Genomic DNA, 23,842 nt, shown 5'->3' on the forward strand with positions numbered 1-23,842 from the left:
TTTTATAACATTACAATATAATATATAATATATTTAGAATTTAATATCTTTATTTTTTTGGATTGGGAAAAGGGGCTGATTTATACTTTATTTATTGTCTATTTTTTTAACAAGATTTTTTTTTTACTGCTTTTTACATATTTTTTTTTTTTAGCTTCCCTAGGGGACTTGAATGTATGATTGCTTGTGCTATATACTGTGATACTTTATATTGTAGTATATAATAAGGTCAACCTATTGGCATCAGGTCCTTGAAGGGGGGAGGAGGGTAAGATGAAGGCACCCGAACGGACCCCCCTACCGTTTAGAACCATTTCCATGCCAGTGCCACACTTTAACAGCGGCTTCTAAATGGTTAAACAGCAGCGATCAGAGCTAGCTCCAGTCGCTGTGCTAGAGGCAGATGCCGGCTGTATGACACAGCTGGCGTCTGCCCTGTAAGGAGCCAGATCCCTACACCAGCACTGGACATAGAGGTAGACCCATTCTTCTGAAGCTGTGGTCAGCATTGACCACTGCATCTAAAGGGAATGGATTTATCTCCAGTCCTGGAGATACGGTGTAATACCAGACGCAACCCGTGGACAGGTGTGGCGCTGTTTCTGGAAGCCAGCAGCCATTTTTTTTGTAATTGTTACTAAATATTCGTACTCCCTTCTCCAGCCTGCAACTGTGACCCTCAAGGATCTCTGAGTTCAGAATGTGACCCCCAAGGCGGACAATGCAGGTGTAAACCCAACGTAATCGGACGCCGCTGTGACCGATGCGCCCCTGGGACTCATGGATTCGGATCGGCCGGCTGCAAAAGTAATCAAACCCTAAGTGAGGAAGCTAATAGTGCGCGCCGTGTCTGTGCTGTATGTTACGTCTCGTCTTTATAATCCGCCGCAGGCTGCGACTGTCACCTGGAGGGATCCAGCCACAACTTCTGCGATCAGTACAACGGGCAGTGTCCTTGTCGGACTGGGGCCTACGGGCCAAAGTGCGACCGATGCCAACCGGGTCACTGGGGCTTCCCTAACTGCAGGAAATGCCTGTGTAACGGCCATTCAGAGGAGTGCGACCAGAAGACGGGGGCCTGCCTGAACTGCCGGGACAGCACCACCGGAGACCGCTGCCAGAGGTGACTACAAGGAATTAGGGACTAATTTAATTTTTTGCGCTTTCGTTTTTTTTTTTTTCCTCTTCTTCCAAGTGCCATAACTTTTTATACAGTCGTACAAGGACTTGATTTTTTTTGCAGGAACAAATAATAATAATCCTAATGTACTGAAAAACAGGAGAGAAAAATTCCAAGTGCTGCAAAATGATGAAAAAACTTCTATTTCTAAACTGTTTTTGAGTTTCTCTCCTACGATATTCATTGTGCAATAAAATTGACCTGTCAGAATGATTCTCCAGGTCAGTACGATTACGGCGACAACAGACTTGTATGTTTTTTTTTTATATATATAAAATTAAAAAAATAATAAACTTATATTAGTATTTTACAAAAAATTAAAATTTTTCAAAACTTTTAGTTTGTGTCGCCACTTTCCGAGACCTGTACCTTTTTTTTATTTTTCCATTGATGGAGCTGGGTGAGGGCTTGGTTTTTTTTGCGTGCTAAGCTGCAGATTTCCACGGTACCAATTTGGGGTCCTCGCTGTGTTCTGATCACTTTTACTGATTTTTATTTTTTCTTTTCGAGGTGTAATGACCGAAAAATAGCAGTCCTTTGATTTTTCTTTCTGGGAGTTTACTATATATGCAAAATACATTTACATTTTCATTCACTGGCTTTTATGGATGCATCGATACTATGTTTTTTTTTTTATTTTATAATTTCTTTATTTTCATTTGTAATTTTATTATTATTTATTTTAAAACATTCTTTAAATTCAATTGTTTTTATTTTATTTTTTTAAGTCCTGTGCTCCTAGAACCAGTTTGATCATTTACATTACTCACTGCGATACCTTAGTATTAGCATTGCAGTATATACTGGAAGTAACGATCTTCTATAGTGGCGTCCATGTGCTGAGCTTCACAGAGGGCCGAGGAGACCCCTGACTACCAGTGCAACACATCGGTATCCCACCCCTGCGTCACATAGAGGCCAATGGGCATTGGAGGGGTCTCCATCCCAGACTGCATCACTTAAATGCCGATATGAGAGATTCACTTGCAGCATATAAATGGTTAACCAGCAGAGATCAGAGCTGGCTTGCTGTTAGTGGCAGGTGCCGGCTGTATAACACTCACCGCGTACACAGAGGGCTTATGTACATGTCTGGCGGATGTCAGAAAGAGTTTTTTATTTCTCATGAAATCAGGCAGGAACATCTTTTCTTTGAACACTGTGTTCCTCTGTTATTACTCCTGGAAATGTATGCATTAATTGGTAATGGGGAGTAACCAATTAGTGCCGCCTGTTTAGCACAAAAAAATACTGACAAGGGGAATAGTAACGCCCAGTTGTTATTTTATTCAGGCGGAATAACAGAGGAATGGAACAATGCAGGCATAAAAAGTCCATAATTCCAGGTATCTTTGTGTCTCTTTCCTTCCAGATGTTCAGGCGGCTTCTTTGGAAATCCTGTGCTAGGATCGGGTGATCACTGCCGGCCATGCCCTTGCCCAGAAGGTCCCAATAGTGGGAGACACTTTGCAGTATCCTGTCATCAAGACCCCCGATCACGACAGGTCATCTGTAACTGTAACCAAGGCTATACAGGTGAGTCCCCCATCACGGGGAGGTTCCAGGTGGGCCGCGCTAACAGCCCTTCACATCGGCAAATCACCCTGGTGTGCCCAATTCACCCAGTCACACCTCAAACTGGGGAAGTGCCCAGGGCCCCCTAGGACCACCGTAGACTAAAATGAACCCTCAAACCACCAGGTATTGTCTGTTGGTATTATTTGGGAATTATAAGGCAGAATAATGTGAGCTCTGTAGTAATATATTATTTGGGCGCTATACTGTGGTACAATGTGAGCAGTATATGGCAGTATTACATGGACGCTGTAAGGGAGTATTATTTAGGCACTGTGTGTTATTATTTGAGAACTATATGGCAGTAAAATGTGAGCTCTGTAGTGATTAATGTATTAATTGGACACTATATGGTGGTATTATGTGGGCTCTTTATGGCAGTATTACATATAGACTGTATAGGAGTATTATTTAGACACTGTATGTTGGAATTATTAGGGAACTACATGTCAGTAAAATATGAGCTGTATAGTGAGTAATATATTGATTGTTTGGGCACTGTACAGTAGTATTATGAGGGCTGTATATGGAAATATTACATGGACACTGTATAGGAGTATTATTTAGACACTATGTTGTTATTTGAGAACTACATGGCAGTAAAATGTGAGTAATATATTGTTTGTTTGGGCACTATATAGTGGTATTATGAGGGCTGTATATGGCGGTATTACATGGAGACTTTATAGGAGTATTATTTAGGCACAGCATGGCAGTATTATTTTATATATCTAAAATTAAGATAAAAAAGGTCTAAAGATGATCAGGGCCCCATTTTTTTTTTAATTAAATGAACCCCAAGAGGGAAGCGTTGAGGAAAGTCAAGGCCATTTTAATGTCGTTGGAGGAATCTAAGGCTCCCATCCGGTACAGTATAAATGTCCGCCATCGGTGTTTGTCATGAGACAGATCCAGCTCTCCGTCATTTCCATAAATGTGAAAAGAGCTTTACAAGGTTTCTCTTGTCGCTCCCAATGAATTAATGCCCCACCGAGTGTGTTTTGCGGGATTCATCATCTGTGGATGTATTGTGCAGCATTTCTTATCATTTCTCTTCTCAGGACTGGTAAAGAGGTCAGGAGGGGCCCGGCGTGAGTAAATGGCTTCCCTGCCTTGTCACCCACCCTGATGCATGGCTTTCCTTCACACCTGCTAGGGGGGAGACAGTGGTCTCGGCTACAAGCACAGATAATAGATCAGACACCTAATTAGATCCCCTACGCTTAGTAGATCTACTGTATGTAGGGTCAAAAACTAAAAAACATTTGGGCTTCCAACCACTGGTGCGATGGGGGTCACCATCGACCATAACTCACCATCGACCACAACAACCCAGTGCAAATATTGACTGAAACGCTGCTGCTATGGGGTCCAGCAATGGCCCCACTACTGGAACCTAAACCAAAGTAATGGTGGATTTGGGTGGGCCGTGTTGTTGCGACACTTGGGCAGTACGTTCCGTCACTGGCTTGGTATAACCCAACCTGCTTCTTCATCTGGAGTTACCCATTCACTAAATAGTAATGGTTGTGCAGTAACCGCTGTACTAAAGCTTTACAGTCACATGGCGCAAATACCTAATCAATGGGGTTTATCTTCCAGAGGTCGAATAACGTCCAAAAACACCAAGTGCATCTCACGCCCCTGTAGATAAGAGATTATCATCAGAAAATGGCCTATGGGTTATATCAAGTTATTAGGCCGAACATTAGACTCCGATCTCCTGTTCTTCAGATGAACATTGGCAGCAATAGACTGACCAGACTCTATTAGTTTGTATAGAAGCATTATCTGAGCATGCTGTCATTAGAAGGGAGGAGGAGGTGAGCTGTGACATCTCCTATTGTGAATGGTGGATCCTGTGTTATCAGCTGTATATTAAGGTGTTATCAGTCATTGTGCAGGGAGGGGAGGAGGTGAGCTGTGACATCACCTATTGTGAATGGTGGATCCTGTGTTATCTACTGTATATAGAGGTGTTATCAGTCATTGTACAGGAGGAGGTGAGCTGTGACATCACCTATTGTGAATGAAGGATCCTGTGTTATCTATTGTATATAGAGGTGTTATCAGTCATTGTACAGGCGGAGGAGGAGGTGAGCTGTGACATCACCTATTGTGAATGGTGGATCCTGTCTTATCTACAGTATATAGAGTTATTGTACAGGATGAGGAGGAGGTGAGCTGTGTCTGGTTGTGACTGGTGGATCCTGTATAAAGAGGTTTCATCAGTTAAGGTTTTCCTGTCTGTAATGATAATGAGACTGCTGAAAAGTCTTCTGTACAGAACAGGAATCAAGAGTCTAAAACTAGGCTTAGTGATATGGAAAAAAAAAAAATCAATATTTATTAGAAAATACATTTGATAGAAAAATCTGGTATAAACAAAGTTTGTTTTCTGATGACACGTCCTACAGATGCCCTATTGACGCTAATTTAACAAAGGCAGTGGTGCCCAATAATGCACATGGAGAATTGATCCACATGTAAAAGGGATCTTCTGGTGGCTGCTATAAGACCCTTGGTCAGAAGAGACTGAGCCCTGAATTGTCCGATCCCCTTTGCTACAAGATGTCGGCATTGAATACAAACAAAAATTGAAATTCGACTCAATAGTTATAAACAGAAAGCCCAAAAAAAAATGAGAGGAGAGAGCAGGGACTGTGCAAATGTAAGAAGCCCGAGTGGCTGTGTGACAAATCTCCATACGTCCTATAGACCCATCAACAAGAAGAAGCCTTCCCGGCTGATATAAGCAGCGTCGCTCTTCCGATTACGCGCCCACAAATCACGTTTGGCTGAACGATACGCACTTCCGATCTTTTAACGCCACAGATCACAATTTGGCTGAGGACCGTACACATGTCACCGATTATATGTCCCATCTGGCTGAACTATATCACACTCCTCCAGCTATAATATAAATCACCGCCACCTGAGACGTGTTTTATTCCTAGTAACTACTGGACCCAAATGCTGCCAGACTAGGCCAATATGCAGACAGGTCCCGTGGACCATAAGAGGTACATATCTAGGGGTCCTGGGGAATGTCCAGAAGCTGATATTATTGCTCCAATATCTCTACCTATGCCGTATTATGCCCACCGGTGAAGCCCATCAGCACAGCTATGAGGCTTGAGTCACATTTTGCATAAAACATGTTGCACAATTTACAGAAAGCAATTTTCCTTGGCTACAGGAGTGACACTTATTATGGGGCATAGTATTGTACAGGCCTTATTCTTGTCCCAGCAGCCCTATTTGTGAAAATAAGCCGTGCACCCACAGTTGTGACGAACCTGTTGGTATATAGTAATGGATGTCGTCTATATACCGTCACCACACTGATTCGTAGGACCAGGACACTAGGAGGTTTGAGATGGGTGGAAGTAAGAGTTTTGGGCTAGTTGTCCCAGGATATGTGCCCTCATGGACAAGGATCTCACTTCCGGTCACATACACAAGATATTCTCAAGGGTTTGTATCTCAAGACCTCCCGAGTAGAGCTGCCTGTGATGGTGACATGGCGGAGAAATCAGAACACAGGTGGTGGAGAATTTTAGGAACGTCCATGGGGTGAAGCTTGACCCTTTAACCCCCATCTCACAGGCCACTGCCTATGTGCTCGGCCAAAACACTGGGGTGGTATTACCATTCTACCATTTTTCCTGAGTGAGTTGAAAATTAATATTGCACCACACCACCCTCTCACCACTGGAAAAAAATAAATAAATAAAAAAAGAATAATTATATATATATATATATATATATATATATATATATATATATATATATATATATATATATATATCTCTATCACATATTATAAAGACAGACAGATTTTTTTACCTAAATGCATGTTTTTCAGGGTTAACAATTTTTGCAATTGAGTTTGATAGGCTCTTTATTTCCTGCACAACTTTGGTGTGGTCTACGGTCATAAATCAGCTGGGGTAGGGGGCTCATAAAAAAGACAAAAGAGTTCCAAGTCAGAAGGAACACGCTGACAGATTCTCAGTTAACTCATTTTGTGGTCAGCAATAGACAGTGCAACACGGAGGATATAGAAGGGAAACGGTGCAAAATTTAAAAAAAATCTCAACGGCAAAATTATTTTTTTTTTTTTAGTCCCAAAATACATGCATTTATGTAAAAGAAAATTATTTGGGATGGATTTTATGAACTGAGCCCTGAACATACATTAAATAAAATACATCATTGTGAAATACGGCCTAATAATCTAGAGTGTCATCATTCTTGGTGAAGCTTAGCAAGACTGAATGGCAAGTTAGAGATGGGCACCGACAAAGCAAAATGCCCGTCTGCACCTGTGATTTGTGCCCACCCCATATAATAAGGATTGTTTTAGCATCTTGGCAGTGTCCCTCACATATGTTATGCACCAACTTTGGTCACGTGACATGAAAATCGTGCTGTCACATTGCAAAATTGCATCTAATGATGTCAGCATGGTTGCGCTGCGGCACAAAGCGGCAGTGACTGTGGCCAAAAAATCCAAACTTAATGAAACTTTTATCGTCAGCCCCCAAGTAGTCCGAGACGTTTCCATCACAGGCCTTGAGGAAAATCGAAAAGAAACTCTCAAGTAGTCGCCCTCACATATGTTATGCACCAACTTTGGTCACGTGACATGGAAATCGTGCTGTCACATTGCAAAATTGCATCTAATGATGTCAGCATGGTTGCGCTGCGGCACAATGCGGCTGTGACTGTGGCCAAAAAATCAAAACTTGACGAAGCTTTAATCGTCGGCCCCCCCGAGTAGCACGAGACGTATTCATCACAGGCCTCGAAGGAAATCGAAAAGAAACTCTCAAGTAGTCGAAACGGCAGCAAATCGCAGGCAGATCGTACAAGTTTAATGGTTGCGTGACTGCAGCCCTGGACTTGTGTGTCCGCTTTGCCTCCGAATTGTCAATAACATGAAGTTCTCACCTCCAGGTTCTCGATGTGAGGAGTGCGCTCCCGGCTTCTACGGGAATCCCTTTCAGGTTGGAGGCCGCTGCCTTCCCTGCCAGTGCAACAACAACATTGATATGTCAGATATCGACTCCTGCGACCGCCGCAGCGGACAATGCCTCAAGTGCAAGTATAATACAGAGGGCAGGTTCTGCGAGCAGTGCCGGGTCGGCTACTACGGAGACGCCTCGAGACGCAACTGTAACAGTGAGTGACAAAGTATTAGAAAATATATGTATCCTCCGGACAACACATGGAAACCAAATCTAATTAAGATTCGTTTTTCTGATCCAAATTCTCCACCATTAAAAGACAAGATGTCGTCTTACTGCAGCCAACACTAGGGGGAGCTCAGGATATGACTGCATACAGATTTATTATTGAAGTCAATGTATTAACAGTATGCAGCAAGCACTTGAGCTCCCCTTAGTGGTGGCTGTAGGCACAGATAATTGCATCTTGTAATGTCTTGGTTTCTGCAGAGGATTTGGAGCTGTGTACTAGAAAAACAGCTACAATCTCTATAAAGAGACATTATAACATCCTGACTCTCTTTATTCTCCCTGTTATGTTAGAGTGTGTCTGTAATAACCTGGGGACAGACCGCAGCCAGTGCACCTCCAGGAATGATTGCATGTGCGATAGGACAAGCGGGCAGTGCCAGTGTCTTCCTAACGTCAAGGGTCAAAGCTGCGACCGCTGTAGCCTCAACTTTTGGAACCTGGCAAGTGGAAAGGGGTGCATCCCTTGCAACTGTGACCCCCACAACTCTTTTAGCCTTAGTTGTAATGAGGTGAGTCGAATTTACCAAATTACTGCACCTTGCATACCTTTCCATGGAAAATGATTGCGAAGGCCGGGATCTCCACCCATCAGACTGACAGATATAGATGTACAGAATTAGAGAAAAGATGTCTGAGTCCCTCTAGAAACAGCGCCACACCTGACCATGGGTTGTGTCTGGTATTGCAGCTCAGTTCTATCAAAGGGGATGTCCACAACCGGACCATCCCTTATTACTAGGCCAGGAGGGGGAGAAACAACAACACTACCCTCCCGGACTAGCTCTGCGCCTCCATTCTTAGCAATGCATCTTCAGATGGTCTCCTGGCATTATGTCAACACTGCAGCCAATCAAGTGCTGCTGATCGACTGCAGCATTCACATTTCATCTGAGTGGAAGAAACAGGTTCGGGCAATATGTGAATTGATTAGTGGCCACTGATCAGCTGCAGCGCTCACGTGCCGCACCAACTGGATGCTAGCCTGGGACGCAGAGGTGATAATTGAGGAACACCACCGGTCGGCAGGCGAGTATCGTTTTTTTTTTTTATTGTTATCGCCTCCCTGGTCCCGTTACTAAGAGGTTCTCCAATAGTGGACAATCCCTTTAAAATGAATGGGGCTGAGCTGCATTACCGCACACAACCTGTAGACAGGAGAGGCGCTGTGCTGGAAGAAAGCAGACATTTTTTTCCAGTGCTATAAAAAGGAATTATATTTCTGTCAATCTGATCGGTGGAGGTCCTTTGTGGACAACCCCTTTGAGAAAAAGTCTGGATACATTAATATTAATTTTCTCCTTTATGTCCTTCAGTTCACGGGACGGTGTCAGTGCAGACCGGGATTTGGTGGCTCCACATGTACTGAGTGTCAGGAGAATTATTGGGGGAACCCGAGCGTTCAGTGCAGAGGTAACGTTCCCTTCCGCATATCGTACTAATACTTATGGGATCCCCCCGCCCCATTTCCTTTAGATTGCAAGCCTTTGGGCTCATTTTACCCTTCGGTTCTATTGGGTGACATGTTTCACTTTAATGAGGCCGAGTTGCAGTTCCGGGCACAGGACAGATGACGTTGCTGGATCAGTGAAAATCTGGAAACTTGGCCCCCCCACCGATCACCATATGGGGGACTCCTGTGCCCCCACGGGGATGGAGCAGCTGTTGCCTATGTGTGCTGCCATTAGCCCCATACACTCTGACTGGGGAAGTCACTGCCCATTTGAATGTTGGACTAATGACCCCCGTTCTGGTGATCTAGAGGGGGTCCAGCGGTCAGACCCCCCACAATCTCAGTTATCATCTGTCCTGTGGATTGGTGACAACTTGTTATAACTGGAATACCCCTTTAAGAACTGACTATCAATGGACATTAATGGAAATGTTCTTTTTTGCTCACTCTGGAAACCCAACTCAACCAGCTTTTAGGAGGAGCGACATACATCTTCTCGACTGTTGCTTCATACAAGCCCCTCTTTGACATGGTCACCCTGTTTGTGGGGCTTGGGATGGAGACCCTCCCTTATCTAACATTGCGTAGGGGACGTACAGGATTGGAAAAATATGGCCGATAAACAGTGCCACTACTGTCCACAGGTTGTATGTGGTATTGCATCTCAACCTCATTTACTTCCATAGAGCTGAGCTGTAATACCAGAGACAACCCAAGGACAGGTGTGGCGCTGTTCCTGGAAGATGGCAGCCATGTTTTCCTAACCCTTTAAATACAGCGTCCACCATGTCACTCTCTATTAACTTGACAGCTTGCGACTGCGACCGTCGAGGAATCCAATCACCGCAATGTAACCGGGCCACTGGGCACTGCACCTGTCGGCAGGGAGTATCGGGCGTGCGCTGCGATCAGTGCGCCCGGGGGTTTGCTGGACACTTCCCCGACTGCCAGCCATGTCACGAGTGCTTCGGCGACTGGGACCGAATAGTCCAGGACTTGGCGACCCAGAGCCGAGACTTGGTACGTCGCGCCAAGGACGTCCACCTGATGGGCGTCGCCGGGACCTACAAGAAGAACTTTAAGGAGATTGAAGAGAAACTCTCCAGGGCGCGCAAAATCGTAAATGCCCGCAACGTCACGGTGGCGTCGGTGACCAGACTGATGAAGATCATGGACGACTTACGGTTAGTGTATCGTAATACAACTCAGAAAATCGCTTTATCCTTCTAGGCCTCAATAAAATGGCCTCTGTCGCCCATAGCAACCAATCAGAGTGCAGCTTTCATTTCTTAAACGGCTGTTGCTAAATGAAAGCTGCACTGTGATTGGTTGTTAGGGGCAACACAAAGAATTGTAGAGACAGTGATGATAAATTTACTGCACTGTGTTTTTTACACACAAAAAAATGTCACAAAAACGCCACAAACCAAAACGTTTTTTGGTAGATTGATCAAAATTGGTTGTTATGAGCAACAAAGACCATTTCAGAGCAGCTTTCATTTTACCAGAGCTGTTTAACCCCTTCCCTTCTGAGTTATACAGTCAGTGATCGGCGATCGCCCTGAACGCTGTGGTTTAACCACTTAAATATGGCTGTCAATATCATTTCGGCCTCCATCACCTTCTTTACCCCCAGCAGGGAGACTATGGTTGCCATGGCAGCCGGGGGCCTACTGACGGCTCTCTTTGCCGCCATCTTAGGCTTCATAAGAGATCAGTATTTTTTCCTATCTAGGGCAATACTGAGGTTTTACAAAACATAGAAGAAATAAATCGCCGATCATAGGTTCAAGTCCCCTAGGGGGACTAAAAAAGAAAGGTAAAAATTCATATATTTTCTTACATTTTTTATTTTTATAAAAGTTTATATTCCCAACCAAACATAAAGGAATGTAAAAAAAAAGAAATAAAAGAAATAAAACACATTTGGTATCGTCATATCCCGAAGAGTTTGATCTATTAAAATATTGAAAAGTAAAAAAAAAATTGTTGTTTTTTGGTCTCCACACTTCTTAAAAAAAAAAAAAAAAAAAAAAACAGATCAAACATTATATGTACCCCAAAACAGCTCCAGTGATAGAAAAATAAAATAAAAAATCTCAGAAAATGTTGGCAAATTTTCTTTTTAACAAAGTGCTGAATTTTTTTATTTTAACCAATAAAATATGTAAAAAAAAATAAAAATAATAATAATATACAGGTTTGGAATCGCCATAATCGCACTGACCTGAAACGCCGTAAAAACATAACAAAAATTATTGAAATTTTTTTTTTAAAGAAATGGCAGAATGGCGTTTTTTTTTTTTTAACCATTTCGCCACACTTGGAAATCCCCCCCCCTTCCCGTTTTTAAGTACACTATATGGTCAGAGCCGTTCAAAACCGCAACCCAGACAGCCAAAATTATGCCTCCTGGAAAAAGAGGATGAAAAATTAAAAAACAACGCGGCTGGGAAAGGGTTAAAAAAAATAAACTATATATATATATGTTATATAAAGAAATATTGAGATTCTTTTCCATTTAGGAATAAAATTAATGACTTGACCGAGACCCTCACCCAACTGGAGGGTGAACTGACCAACGTGCAGGATGAAAACTTTGATGCCAACCATGACCTGGCCGAGCTGGAAAGGGAGGTCCGGAGCCTAAACGCGACGGCCAAGGAGAGGGCTCATCAGCTGGACGTCCTGAAGAACTCAAACTTTTTAGGTATTTGCATATGTAAATATTTTGCCAGACATGGCACATGGTTCGTCTTTCCCTTTGCGTTCCATTCCCGTATTTTCCATATTTCAACGCTTAAATAAAAAAAACGCACACAAGGGGGCGACACTGCAGCTAAAACGAGAAAATCTGTTCTTGTAACCCAGGAGCGTATGACAATATCCACCAGTCCTACGAGCAGTCCAGAGGGGCTGAGCAGCTCGTAAACGCCTCCGTGATAGGCTTCCCCAGCCCCGTCAGCGATTCCGCCAAAACCAGAGTCAAAACGGAGCAGCTCATGGCTCACAAAAGAGACGAATTCAACCGGAAGAACGCGGCCAACCGCCGGGCGCTAAACGACCTCAAGGCCAAAACCGACGCCACATTAGACCTGAAGAACATCAACGAGAAGGTACGACATAGCCATGTGGGCACGCGGAAGGAATAGGGGTCCTAGATCAGTTCTATCTCTTTAAGCCAGAAAGAGAGCTGCTGCAAAAATCTATGAAATGGAATGGATTAAAGGGGAAATCATTATAAATATTTCTATTTTACAGGTTTGTGGGGCCCCTGGAGATGTCCCCTGCGAAGAGAGCCCTTGTGGGGGCGCCGGCTGCCGGGATGATGAAGGTAACAGGCACTGTGGTGGCCTGAGCTGTAATGGCGCTGTGGCCACTGCTGATAATGCGCTGGATCGGGCCAAGCATGCGGAGGATGAGCTGCAGAAGGCGCTGAGAGAGGTGGACGTCCTTTTCCAGAAGGTATAAACCCGCCATTATTACATAGTGCACTCTGCTCGGTTTTAATATTTCAATATGGATGCCCACAAGCTTTGTCACCGAGCACACCCACAACTCTTAAAGAGAATTATGCATATCACCAAGCATGCCCACAACTCTTAAAGGGAAATATGCATGTCACCGAGCATGCGCATAACTCTTAAAGGCAAATATGCATGTCATCGAGCATGCCCACAACTTTTAAAGGGGATTATGCATGTCATCGAGCATGCCCACCACTCTTAAAGGGAATTATGCATGTCACCGAGCACGCCCACAACTCTTAAAGGGAAATATGCATGTCACCGAGCATGCGCACAACCCTTAAAGGGAAATATGCATGTCACCAAGCATTCCCACTACTCTTAAAGGGAATACGCATGTCACAGAGCATGCCCACAACTCTTAAAGGGAAATATGCTTGCTTTTACAAAACAACTACCATTTGATATTTACTGAAACAGACATTAGATCTTCGCATGCATCCGTTCAGTGGGAAGCCCCTGATCAAACTTTAAAAGGAAGGGGCGGACGGGCTCAGTAGAAAGTTTACGGGTCTGTCTCAGATAGCAAAGGAGGGCGGCGCTCGGATGAGCTTTTCTGCTCTTTTTTTGGAAATCAAAAGTTTTTTAAAAGTGTAGTTACTTTATAATTTTTGTTTCTCTATTCACAATGCAGGTGGCGGAGGCGAAGGCAAATGCTGACAGAGCGAAACAGAGGGCGCAGGCGACACTGGATCGAGCCAGTGAGACGAAGGGAAGGGTAGAACAATCCAATAAAGAACTTCAGCTGCTCATCCAGCAGATCAAAGACTTCCTGAACCGTAAGCGACACATTTCCTTAGAGAAGAAGACCCATTTTTTTAATAAAATCATAAAGGGAAACCATCAGCATGTCTCCTTGCTGGTGGTCTCCTTACGAATTTTCATAAAAGAATGATTTTTTTTTTTCTTATGATGTTTTTATGTTCACTCCGGATATTGATTACTGTCATATTCTGTATTGATCGAGCAGAGGAGGGAGCAGACCCAGACAGCATAGAGCGGTTGGCGAGCCGTGTCCTGGACCTTTCCATTCCTGCAACTCCGCAACAGATCCAACGCCTCGCGGAGGAAATCAAAGACCGAGTGAGCGCCCTTTCCAACGTAGACGCCATTCTGGACCACACGGCGGCCGACGTCCGCAGAGCCGAACAGTTGCTGAATGAGGCCAAGAAAGCAAAGTATGATTCGTGTTTTCTGGTTGATTTTTTATTCTTTTGTTATATGACAATGTTCTTTTGTCTCCATATCCCTCAAAGAAAAAAAATGAAGCCTGGGAGACTCTGATAGGAACCTAATTTGGGGCCATTTCATGGCATATACCTGCAGCTGCCACAAGAGGGAGCTCACAGAGCAGATCCTGTACAGCTCCACATCCGTTTAGCTCCCCCTTGTGGTGGTCACAGGCCGCTGAAAATCTGACAAATTTTTAAAGGAGTTGTCCAACTTTTTAAAACTTTATAAAACAGACCAACCTGTGATGAACAGATTCATTTACTTGTATAGATCAGCACAACAATCATTTAACCAATTATTGGGGGGGGCTCAACACCCGGATCCCCCAACCGATCACATCTTTTTTTATAATGACGGCCATCCTTTAACTTGGATTGTAAAACTCTTTATGGAAAGTATAACTTTGATGGAATTTCCCTTTAAACTTAGAACCTCGTCTTCTTCATGTTCTTCTTTATTCAGGAACCGAGCGGAGAATGTGAAGAACGCGGCGGAGTCAGTGAAGAAAGCTTTGGACGATGCCAAGAGGGCACAGAACGCCGCAGAAGGCGCCATCCTAAGTGCCAACAACGACTTATTAGATACAGAGATGAAGCTAACTGCGGTAAGATAATGAGCGGTATCCAGGTTCATGAGTCTCCATGGTTATAGACTACAAACAAGCCTCTTGTAGTCTGGTCCCGCTGCCGCCTGTGATCTCTTTCCATCTTCTGCCGTCCAGATACAATCAGAAACCTCTAACGCCGAGAGTCGGCTCAATGACGCCATGGATCGAGTCGGTCACCTGGATAAGCAAATCGATGCGCTGAAAGTGAAGCGAGCCGGGAACAGCCTGGCAGCGACGCGGGCGGAGGAGTCGGCCGGTGCCGCCCTGGACAAGGCCAACGATGCAAAGAAGGTACTATGAGGGGAGTCTTTACCTTACAGGGGGTTCCCATCTTAGACGTTTACTTTATGACAGAGGACATGACAAATAATGTAGGTTTCAAAGGTGGGGTCCGAATCTATCAACAAGATGGGGGTCCGCCGATCCCCGTCCTGAAAAACAGATCCAGAAGGAGCATGCATATCTGTGTCTCTCTCCATTCACTTCTATGGGAGTCACAGAAATAGTCATATATGTGTGGATGGCTACCTCCCAGGGTGGACGGGGGTCTGGAGACCCCCACTTTGGAGATTGATGCAAGTCCAATATACATTTTTTGCCAAATTCTATAGACATCATAAATATCTACCCCTTAAATCGGTCAAGTTTTCTGATGCTCAAGAGCATCTAAAAATCTACATTTTTTTTATGTACACAGCTCCTATACAGCCCTATGTGTCTCCATGGTAACAGACTGCAAACAAACCCTGCGTAGTCTGATCCTGCCATCCTTTCTTACTTCTTTCTGCTCCTTTGTAACCTACAGACAGTGGGGACCAATGAGAGTAACGCGCGACTGCAGGATCAGACTACGCAGGGTTTGTTTGTAGTCTGTAACCATGGAGACACATAGACCTGCATAGGAGCTGCAGACACTAAACAAAAAAAAGATTTGCAAACTTATTTGCTTTAAAAAAACAAAACAAATATGGCGCAATATAACGTGGCTATAAAAGTCTACATACCCTCTCACAAGTGAATATATATCTCTTCTCAGGTGCTGGACGGACAGCTGGAAGATCGGTATAAAACCGTACAGAACTTTGTAGAGCACAAAGCGAAAAACATAAAGGACGCAAAGAATAAAGCGGATCAGCTACGGGACGAAGCGAAGCAGTTGCTGGAGAACGCGCAGGATAAGCTGAAAAGGCTTCAAGGTAAAATCTTACGGCATGAGGCTGAAAATGCCGGATTATTGGAAATTCCATACTACCAGATTAATTTTGATTTAATCCCAACATACCTGAAATAAAAAATGAAGCAACTTTGCAACACATCTTGATTTAAAAATGTCCTATCGTTTTGTGCCTACAGCTCCTATGAAGAGCAATGCGTCTCCATGGTAACAGACAACAAACAAACGCTGTGTAGTCTGATCCTGCAACGTCAGTACAAAGTAGAGGAGAAATGGAGGTTAGTCAGAAGTAGAGGACGGGCTATGACTACGCAGGGTTTGTTGTAAGTTACCACGGAGACACATTGCTCCGCGTATAAGCTGCAGAAGCAAAATGGTAGGACAGTTTTAATGAAGACGAATCGCAAAGTTGCTTTATTTTCCATTTTATGTCGATGGACAGAGTTTATTACACAGAATTTTGTCGTTGCGTAAGAAAAACGTGAAATTCACTAACGTCGCTGTTACTGATTACAGAATTGGAGGCGTCGTACGAGAAGAATGAGGTTATCCTCCAAGAAAAGGCCAAGCAGCTGGACGGCCTGGAAGACAAGATGAAGACCATCCTCGAGGCCATAAACCACCAGATCCAGATATACAACACGTGTCAATAAAGAAGAATCACACGTGAAGGACCAAACACCAAGAACCGGCTCCACCACGCAAAGTCTGATTACTTAAAGGGGTGTTATACAAAAAAAAGGAAAAGGGGTTAGAAAAACATGGCAGCTTTCTCTCAAGAAACAGCGCCACCCTCGCCCGCAGGTTGTGTCCGGTATTGCCGTTTAGTCTCATTGACTTTTATAGAAACAAGCTGCAATACCGGACACAACCTGCGGACGGTGGGGGGAGCTGTTTCTAGAACAAAGCAGCCATGTAGTTGGTGTGAGGCGGCGGTGGAGTTTAATATCCCTTTAAATCATCATCCTGTGCTGTCCGGACTTGTCACCGATTTCACATTTCGTAACACAAGACTCTTTTTGATGTTCAGCTCCTCGTGGTCGACTTGTAGTAAAAACTGACCGGAGTTTCCCCGTCATATCTAAACTGCATTTGTGTTTTATAATATTTAAAGGGATTGTCCAGGGGGTACCACAGACGTGATGTCATCGCTGCACGAACGGCAGAGACCACCAGCGCTCACTTAGTGGGGAATTTATTTTATTTATTATTTTATTACATTTTTAGGAAGTTTCTTGAAATCTTGGGACAAATCCCTTTAAGGCTGCGTCCACCTTCACCACCTGAATTGTATTTATTATGTCAGAGAAAAAAAAAAAACAATATTGCAACAGGTTTCGATTAAACATTCTCTACCGTTTTGAGTCCACAGCTCCTATGCAGACTATGGGTCTGATTAATTGTTTTGCCTTTTTTTTGGACATTTTTGATTTTTTTCTAGATTCTTCTATTAATTTGCACCTTTTTTAAACCCAATTTGTATGTGTTCGACATTGCGGGCGTGGTTTTTGTTTTTCAGATATTTGCCGCAAAATCATCAATTGTGACTTTTTTTTTTATAAGCCCCTCCTTTTTGTTTGTGCAATTATACTCCGGCCAGCCCACCTCGGAGTAATTTTATCTTCGGCTGGAATTTTTGGGCAAACATTTTAGTGGATGATGCGAATTTTTGCTCTAAAGAGGCGCAAATAAGGTAAAAGACAAAAATAAAGAACAGCGAAATTGACTGACGGCCTCATTTTGAAGACTTTGGAGAAGAAAAACAGCAATGGTAACGAGGCAAAATAAAGAAAAATCACTTACCCTCCCCCTCCCGAAATTGATTAATCAGACCCTATATGTCTGTATGTTGACCAACAACAACCGAAACCTTTGTTGTTACCACGAAGACACATTGGTCTGCATGGGAGCTGTGGACACAAAATAGGAATTGATTATCGATGACCTGTCGAATAGTTGCTTCATTTCTTTTTTTATTTTAGATGCACTGGGACACTAAAATGTGGTTGGAGAGACGGAAATGGTCTTTAAAGGCACCTGCAGCCGTTCTCAGTACTGCAGCTTCTATTGAAGTGAATGTGATCGGAGCTGCAGTACCGACAGCGGCCACTAACCCATGTATGAAGCCTTGCTGTTACGGTTCTGTTCACCGTTGGAGCTCCCCCGTTCCATCAGGTCCAGACCGCCATGACAACTTCATCCAGCCACGACTCCCCTACAGAGTTTGCAACTCAGACACGTTTCACTTCTCACATTTCGGGTAACCCCGACCTATTCCTAACCTGCACAATCTCCCCACCCGGCTGACACCCCCAATTCTGTGTCTATTGCAGCCCCTGATGCGTTATATAGTACCCTAAATACTGAACCTTACGAATAAAGGGGTTGTTGTAATGTGCCCTTTATGCCTCCTAGACAGTAATAATGCCCCATGTAAACTATAATCATGCAAGTGCCCTGTTATAAACTAATAATACCCAGAGTCCCCCTTATCAAGCAATATTGTCACGACTGCCCCATAAAAGGCAATAACGCTGCATGTGTGCCCCTTTACAATTAATAATGCCCCTTAACAATTAATAGTAACCCGAGTGCCCCCTAACAGTTAATGCCCCATGATAATTAATAATGCTCCTTAGTGCCCCATAATAATTAATAAAGCCCCAATTGCCCCATAATTAATAATGCCCCTTAGTGCCCCATATTAATAATACCCCATAATAATTAATAATGTCCCCTTAGTGCCCTATAATTAATAATGCCTCAATTGCCCCATAATAATTAATAATGCCCCTTAGTGCCCTATAATAATTAATAATGCCACAACTGACCCATAATAATTAATAATGCCCCATAATAATTAATATTGCCCCCTGAGTGCCCCATAATAATTAATAATGTCCGCTTAGTGCCCTATAATAATTAATAATGCCTCAATTGCCCCATAATTAATAATGCCCCTTGAGTGCCCAATAACAATTAATAATGTCCCCTGAGTGCCCCACAATTGATAGTGCCCCTTATCAATTCATAATGCCCCTTGAGTATCCCATAACAATTAATAATGTTCCCTGAGTGCCCCTCAACAATTAATAATGCCCCTTAACAATTAATAATGCCCCTTATCAATTAATAATGTTCCCTGAGTGCCCCATAATACTTAATAATGCCCCTTAACAATTAATAATGTCCCTTGAGTGCCCCATAATAATTAATAATGCCCCCTGAGTGCCCCATAATAATTAATAATGCCCCCTGAGTGCCCCCGTAGCTACATTCTTGCCTCGGACCGGTGACCAAATTAATAACAGGAGTCCTGTAATGTGCAAAAAAAAAACCCACTTTCCCAAACAACCGCCGCCCCTCTGCCAACTGTTCCCTGGTCGCCTGATGGTCTCTGTCTACCAAGTGATGAAGTATCAAACTCCACATGACCACTGCAGCCAATTATAGGCTGCACCAATCACAGATCATCGCAAGGTGAAGAGAGATCGGGTGCAGGACGTGAGGAGGCATCGGCACGGGATCAGTGGGGATCTCATGGATTTAGCGTTTTACATGATCGCCTTTTGGAATCAACACGATTTTTGCGGCCTGTGTGCACCCGGCCTTATGTTGTGTTTGCTTCCCTTACAAGAGACTTCTACAAGCTTCTCTATGACAGTCTGATAATCCAGAACGTCTCACAGTCCGGCACCTACTGGGAGTAGAAGAAAGCGAATTCACTGACGATTACAACGTGCTAAATATTCAGTACTGGGGGGACCACCCTGCAGTTTGTGACATCGGCTACTGTGCACACTGCAGATATGGGGCGAGGCCGATCACAGCAGGTTAACCCCTTAGATGCTGCTGCTAATCGTGACAGCAGCGTTTTAGAGGTTGAATATGGGGGAAGATGACCCTTCTGGCACCCAGTACCTCCCCGTGACCATGGTGCTGTCATGGCAGCTGTGGCTTGTCCTGAGGGCCCCTGTGGCTTGTCCTGGGGTCTCCTGTGGCTTCTCCTGGGACCCCCTGGGGCTTCTCCTGAGGGCGTCTGGGGCCTGTCCTGGGGGCCCCTGCAGCTACTCCGGGGCCCCCTGTGGCTTCTCCTGGGGCCCCCTGTGACTTCTCCTGAGGGTCTCTGTGGCTTCTCCTGGTGCCCCCTGTGGCTTCTCCTGGGGGCCCCTGTGGCCTCTCCTGAGGGCCCCTGTGGCTTGTCCTGGGGCCCCCTGTGGCTTCTTCTGGTGCCCCCTGTGTCTTCTCCTGAGGGCCTCTGTGGCTTGTCCTGGGGGCCTCTGTGGCTTCTCCTGAGGGCCTCTGTGGCTTCTTCTGGTGCCCCCTGTGGCTTCTCCTGAGGGCCTCTGTGGCTTCTTCTGAGGGCCTCTGTGGCTTCTCCTGGGGGCCTCTGTGGCTTCTTCTGGTGCCCCCTGTGGCTTCTCTTGAGGGCCTCTGTGGCTTCTCCTGAGGGCCTCTGTGGCTTCTTCTGGTGCCCCCTGTGGCTTCTCCTGAGGGCCTCTGTGGCTTCTCCTGGGGGCCTCTGTGGCTTCTCCTGAGGGCCTCTGTGGCTTCTCCTGGGGGCCTCTGTGGCTTCTCCTGAGGGCCTCTGTGGCTTCTCTTGGGGGCCTCTGTGGCTTCTCCTGAGGGCCTCTGTGGCTTCTCCTGGGGGCCCCTGTGGCCTCTCCAGAGGGCCTCTGTGGCTTCTTCTGGTGCCCCCTGTGTCTTCTCCTGAGGGCCTCTGTGGCTTGTCCTGGGGGCCTCTGTGGCTTCTCCTGAGGGCCTCTGTGGCTTCTTCTGGTGCCCCCTGTGGCTTCTCCTGAGGGCCTCTGTGGCTTCTTCTGAGGGCCTCTGTGGCTTCTCCTGGGGGCCTCTGTGGCTTCTTCTGGTGCCCCCTGTGGCTTCTCCTGGGGGCCTCTGTGGCTTCTCCTGAGGGCCTCTGTGGCTTCTTCTGGTGCCCCCTGTGGCTTCTCCTGAGGGCCTCTGTGGCTTCTCTTCTGAGGGCCTCTGTGGCTTCTTCTGGTGCCCCCTGTGGCTTCTCCTGAGGGCCTCTGTGGCTTCTCTTCTGAGGGCCTCTGTGGCTTCTTCTGGTGCCCCCTGTGGCTTCTCCTGAGGGCCTCTGTGGCTTCTCCTGGGGGCCTCTGTGGCTTCTCCTGGTGCCCCCTGTGGCTTCTCCTGAGGGCCTCTGTGGCTTCTCCTGGGGGCCTCTGTGGCTTCTCCTGAGGGCCTCTGTGGCTTCTCCTGGGGGCCTCTGTGGCTTCTCCTGAGGGCCTGTGGCTTCTCTTGGGGGCCTCTGTGGCTTCTCCTGAGGGCCTCTGTGGCTTCTCCTGGGGGCCCCTGTGGCCTCTCCAGAGGGCCTCTGTGGCTTTTCTTGAGGGCCTCTGTGGCTTCTCCTGAGGGTCTCTGTGGCTTCTCCTGGGGGCCTCTGTGGCTTCTCCTGAGGGCCTCTGTGGCTTCTTCTGGTGCCCCCTGTGGCTTCTCCTGAGGGCCTCTGTGGCTTCTCTTCTGAGGGCCTCTGTGGCTTCTTCTGGTGCCCCCTGTGGCTTCTCCTGAGGGCCTCTGTGGCTTCTCTTCTGAGGGCCTCTGTGGCTTCTTCTGGTGCCCCCTGTGGCTTCTCCTGAGGGCCTCTGTGGCTTCTCCTGGGGGCCTCTGTGGCTTCTCCTGGTGCCCCCTGTGGCTTCTCCTGAGGGCCTCTGTGGCTTCTCCTGGGGGCCTCTGTGGCTTCTCCTGAGGGCCTCTGTGGCTTCTCCTGGGGGCCTCTGTGGCTTCTCCTGAGGGCCTGTGGCTTCTCTTGGGGGCCTCTGTGGCTTCTCCTGAGGGCCTCTGTGGCTTCTCCTGGGGGCCCCTGTGGCCTCTCCAGAGGGCCTCTGTGGCTTTTCTTGAGGGCCTCTGTGGCTTCTCCTGAGGGTCTCTGTGGCTTCTCCTGGGGGCCTCTGTGGCTTCTCCTGGGGGCCCCTGTGGCTTCTCCTGGGGGCCTCTGTGGCTTCTCCTGGGGGCCTCATGGCTTCTCCTCGGGGCCTCTGTGGCTTCTCCTGGGGGCCTCTGTGGCTTCTCTTGAGGGCCTCTGTGGCTTCTCCTGAGGGCCCCTGTGGCAGCCATGTTTGTACACCTGTCATCGGCTTCATAGATGAAGGGTCATTTTACATGTTGTGATATTACAGCAAATCGCAGGTTCTTTTCCCCGGAAAGTGGAGAATTACAGAGGAGCGGCCCCTGGGGCTCCGCATACACCTGTATACACCGGGGGCCCGGCCTGTAGGGGGCAGTACGGCAGATTATCACCTGGTCGGCGCCCGCAGTCCTCAGATGACGGTCCAACCACTCCAGCCAAGCTCACAGGTGACCGCCTGGCGTCCAGGGTCTATTTTATTCTGCAGCCCAGTTGCTGACTTTGGTTACTATGGTAACAAGTCCTCAGCTGAAGGTTTTCAGTGTCTGGACTGAAAGAGACAGAAAAAAAAAGTTCCCATTCACTGAATTCACTGACAGCAAGCAGAGATCCTGACAAAGGTGACAGAACTGCATAAATCTGGAGAAGCCCTTGAAGTAAGGCTCCGCCCTCCTCACATCCATCTCCAGCAGGACTCGGTCATGTGATCACAGCCCGAGGTGACGTCACCAACCCTTCTGATCACATGACTTCGCCCTAACGCCTCCGCTCCTCCCCCTTTTTTTTGCGGTGGCCGCGTCACATGACCCCAGGAGAACCCCGGTCACGTGGGAGGATTGTGCTCTGCTTCAGGAAGTGCGGGCGGCGGAGGCTGCGGATGGTTGTCAGGCTCCGGAGGGGGCGCTGTGCGGCGACGAGCGGCCGGGACTCGGCCTATGGTGCCACAGCGAGCGGCCCAGGGGCAACGGCGGCGGGGACCGAGCGCGTCACCGGGAGAGGCCTCCTGCGGCCTTACCGCCTCCCATCTGCCGGGACTGGAGGAGGCTCAGGGTGAGTCAGCGCCGGGGACGGACGGGACTGCGGGGGAGCGAGAGGCTGCAGTGTGTGTATATAGTGGGATTACCGGCCTGTGTATATATATATATATATATATATATAGTGTGATAATTATATGTCTATAGATATTGTATACAGCGCTGCTGATCACTTTACCCGCTCAGTATATTCTGATATCAAGATTTTTTGTTATGTAAATATAAATGAGAAACCAGACAGAAGATCAGTAATAATAATCACATCCTATTCTGGAGCAAGTGCTTATATCTGCCATAGGATGACTATTCATGTACTGATGTTTATACTCCAGAGCTGCACTCACTATTCTGCAGGTGCAGTCACTGTGTACATACATTACATTACTGATCCTGAGTTACATCCTGTATTCTACTCCAGAGCTGCACTCACTATTCTGCTGGTGCAGTCACTGTGTACATACATTACATTACTGATCCTGAGTTGCCTCCTGTATTATACTCCAGAGCTGCACTCACTATTCTGCTGGTGCGGTCACTGTGTACATACATTACTGATCCTGTACTGATCCTGAGTTACATCCTGTATTATCTTCGGAGCTGCACTCACTATTCTGCTGGTGGAGTCACTGTGTACATACATTACTGATCCTGAGTTACCTCCTGTATTCTACCCCAGAGCTGCACTCACTATTCTGCTGGTGCAGTCACTGTGTACATACAGTACATTACTGATCCTGTGTTACATCCTGTATTAAACTCCAGAGCTGCACTCACTATTCTGCTGGTGCAGTCACTGTGTACATACATTACATTACTGATCCTGAGTTACCTCCTGTATTATACTCCAGAGCTGCACTCACTATTCTGCTGGTGGAGTCACTGTGTACATACATTACTGATCCTGAGTTATATCCTGTATTATACTCCAG

General features: G+C 46.1%; 2 protein-coding genes across 7 annotated transcripts in view; both read left to right on the forward strand.

Annotated features, from left to right (window-relative positions):
* LAMB2 (laminin subunit beta 2) overlaps window positions 1–17,951 on the forward strand; it is a 112,291-nt gene extending 94,340 nt beyond the window's left edge. For 2 of the 4 annotated variants that reach the window (XM_073644859.1, XM_073644856.1), the window contains 18 exons: window positions 664–807; window positions 892–1,123; window positions 2,553–2,716; window positions 3,817–3,846; window positions 5,713–5,778; window positions 7,718–7,942; window positions 8,311–8,528; window positions 9,333–9,429; window positions 10,281–10,653; window positions 11,995–12,179; window positions 12,341–12,585; window positions 12,731–12,934; window positions 13,631–13,775; window positions 13,967–14,174; window positions 14,692–14,833; window positions 14,951–15,127; window positions 15,873–16,032; window positions 16,527–17,951. In XM_073644859.1, the coding sequence (XP_073500960.1) occupies window positions 664–807; window positions 892–1,123; window positions 2,553–2,716; window positions 3,817–3,846; window positions 5,713–5,778; window positions 7,718–7,942; window positions 8,311–8,528; window positions 9,333–9,429; window positions 10,281–10,653; window positions 11,995–12,179; window positions 12,341–12,585; window positions 12,731–12,934; window positions 13,631–13,775; window positions 13,967–14,174; window positions 14,692–14,833; window positions 14,951–15,127; window positions 15,873–16,032; window positions 16,527–16,663 (3,152 nt within the window). In that variant the 3' untranslated portion in view covers window positions 16,664–17,951. The remainder of the gene's footprint in view (window positions 1–663; window positions 808–891; window positions 1,124–2,552; window positions 2,717–3,816; window positions 3,847–5,712; window positions 5,779–7,717; window positions 7,943–8,310; window positions 8,529–9,332; window positions 9,430–10,280; window positions 10,654–11,994; window positions 12,180–12,340; window positions 12,586–12,730; window positions 12,935–13,630; window positions 13,776–13,966; window positions 14,175–14,691; window positions 14,834–14,950; window positions 15,128–15,872; window positions 16,033–16,526) is intronic. The other 2 variants (XM_073644857.1, XM_073644858.1) reach the window with 2 other exon arrangements.
* Window positions 17,952–22,634: 4,683 nt separating this feature from the next.
* USP19 (ubiquitin specific peptidase 19) overlaps window positions 22,635–23,842 on the forward strand; it is a 35,629-nt gene continuing 34,421 nt past the window's right edge. For 2 of the 3 annotated variants that reach the window (XM_073644861.1, XM_073644862.1), the window contains exon 1: window positions 22,635–22,929. The gene's annotated coding sequence lies outside the window, so the exon portion shown is untranslated. The remainder of the gene's footprint in view (window positions 22,930–23,842) is intronic. The other variant, XM_073644863.1, reaches the window with a different exon arrangement.

The sequence above is a fragment of the Phyllobates terribilis genome, unplaced genomic scaffold, assembly GCF_046119375.1.
Source record: "Phyllobates terribilis strain yellow unplaced genomic scaffold, ASM4611937v1 Scaffold_8__6_contigs__length_399053987, whole genome shotgun sequence".
NCBI classification, from domain to species: domain Eukaryota; kingdom Metazoa; phylum Chordata; class Amphibia; order Anura; family Dendrobatidae; genus Phyllobates; species Phyllobates terribilis.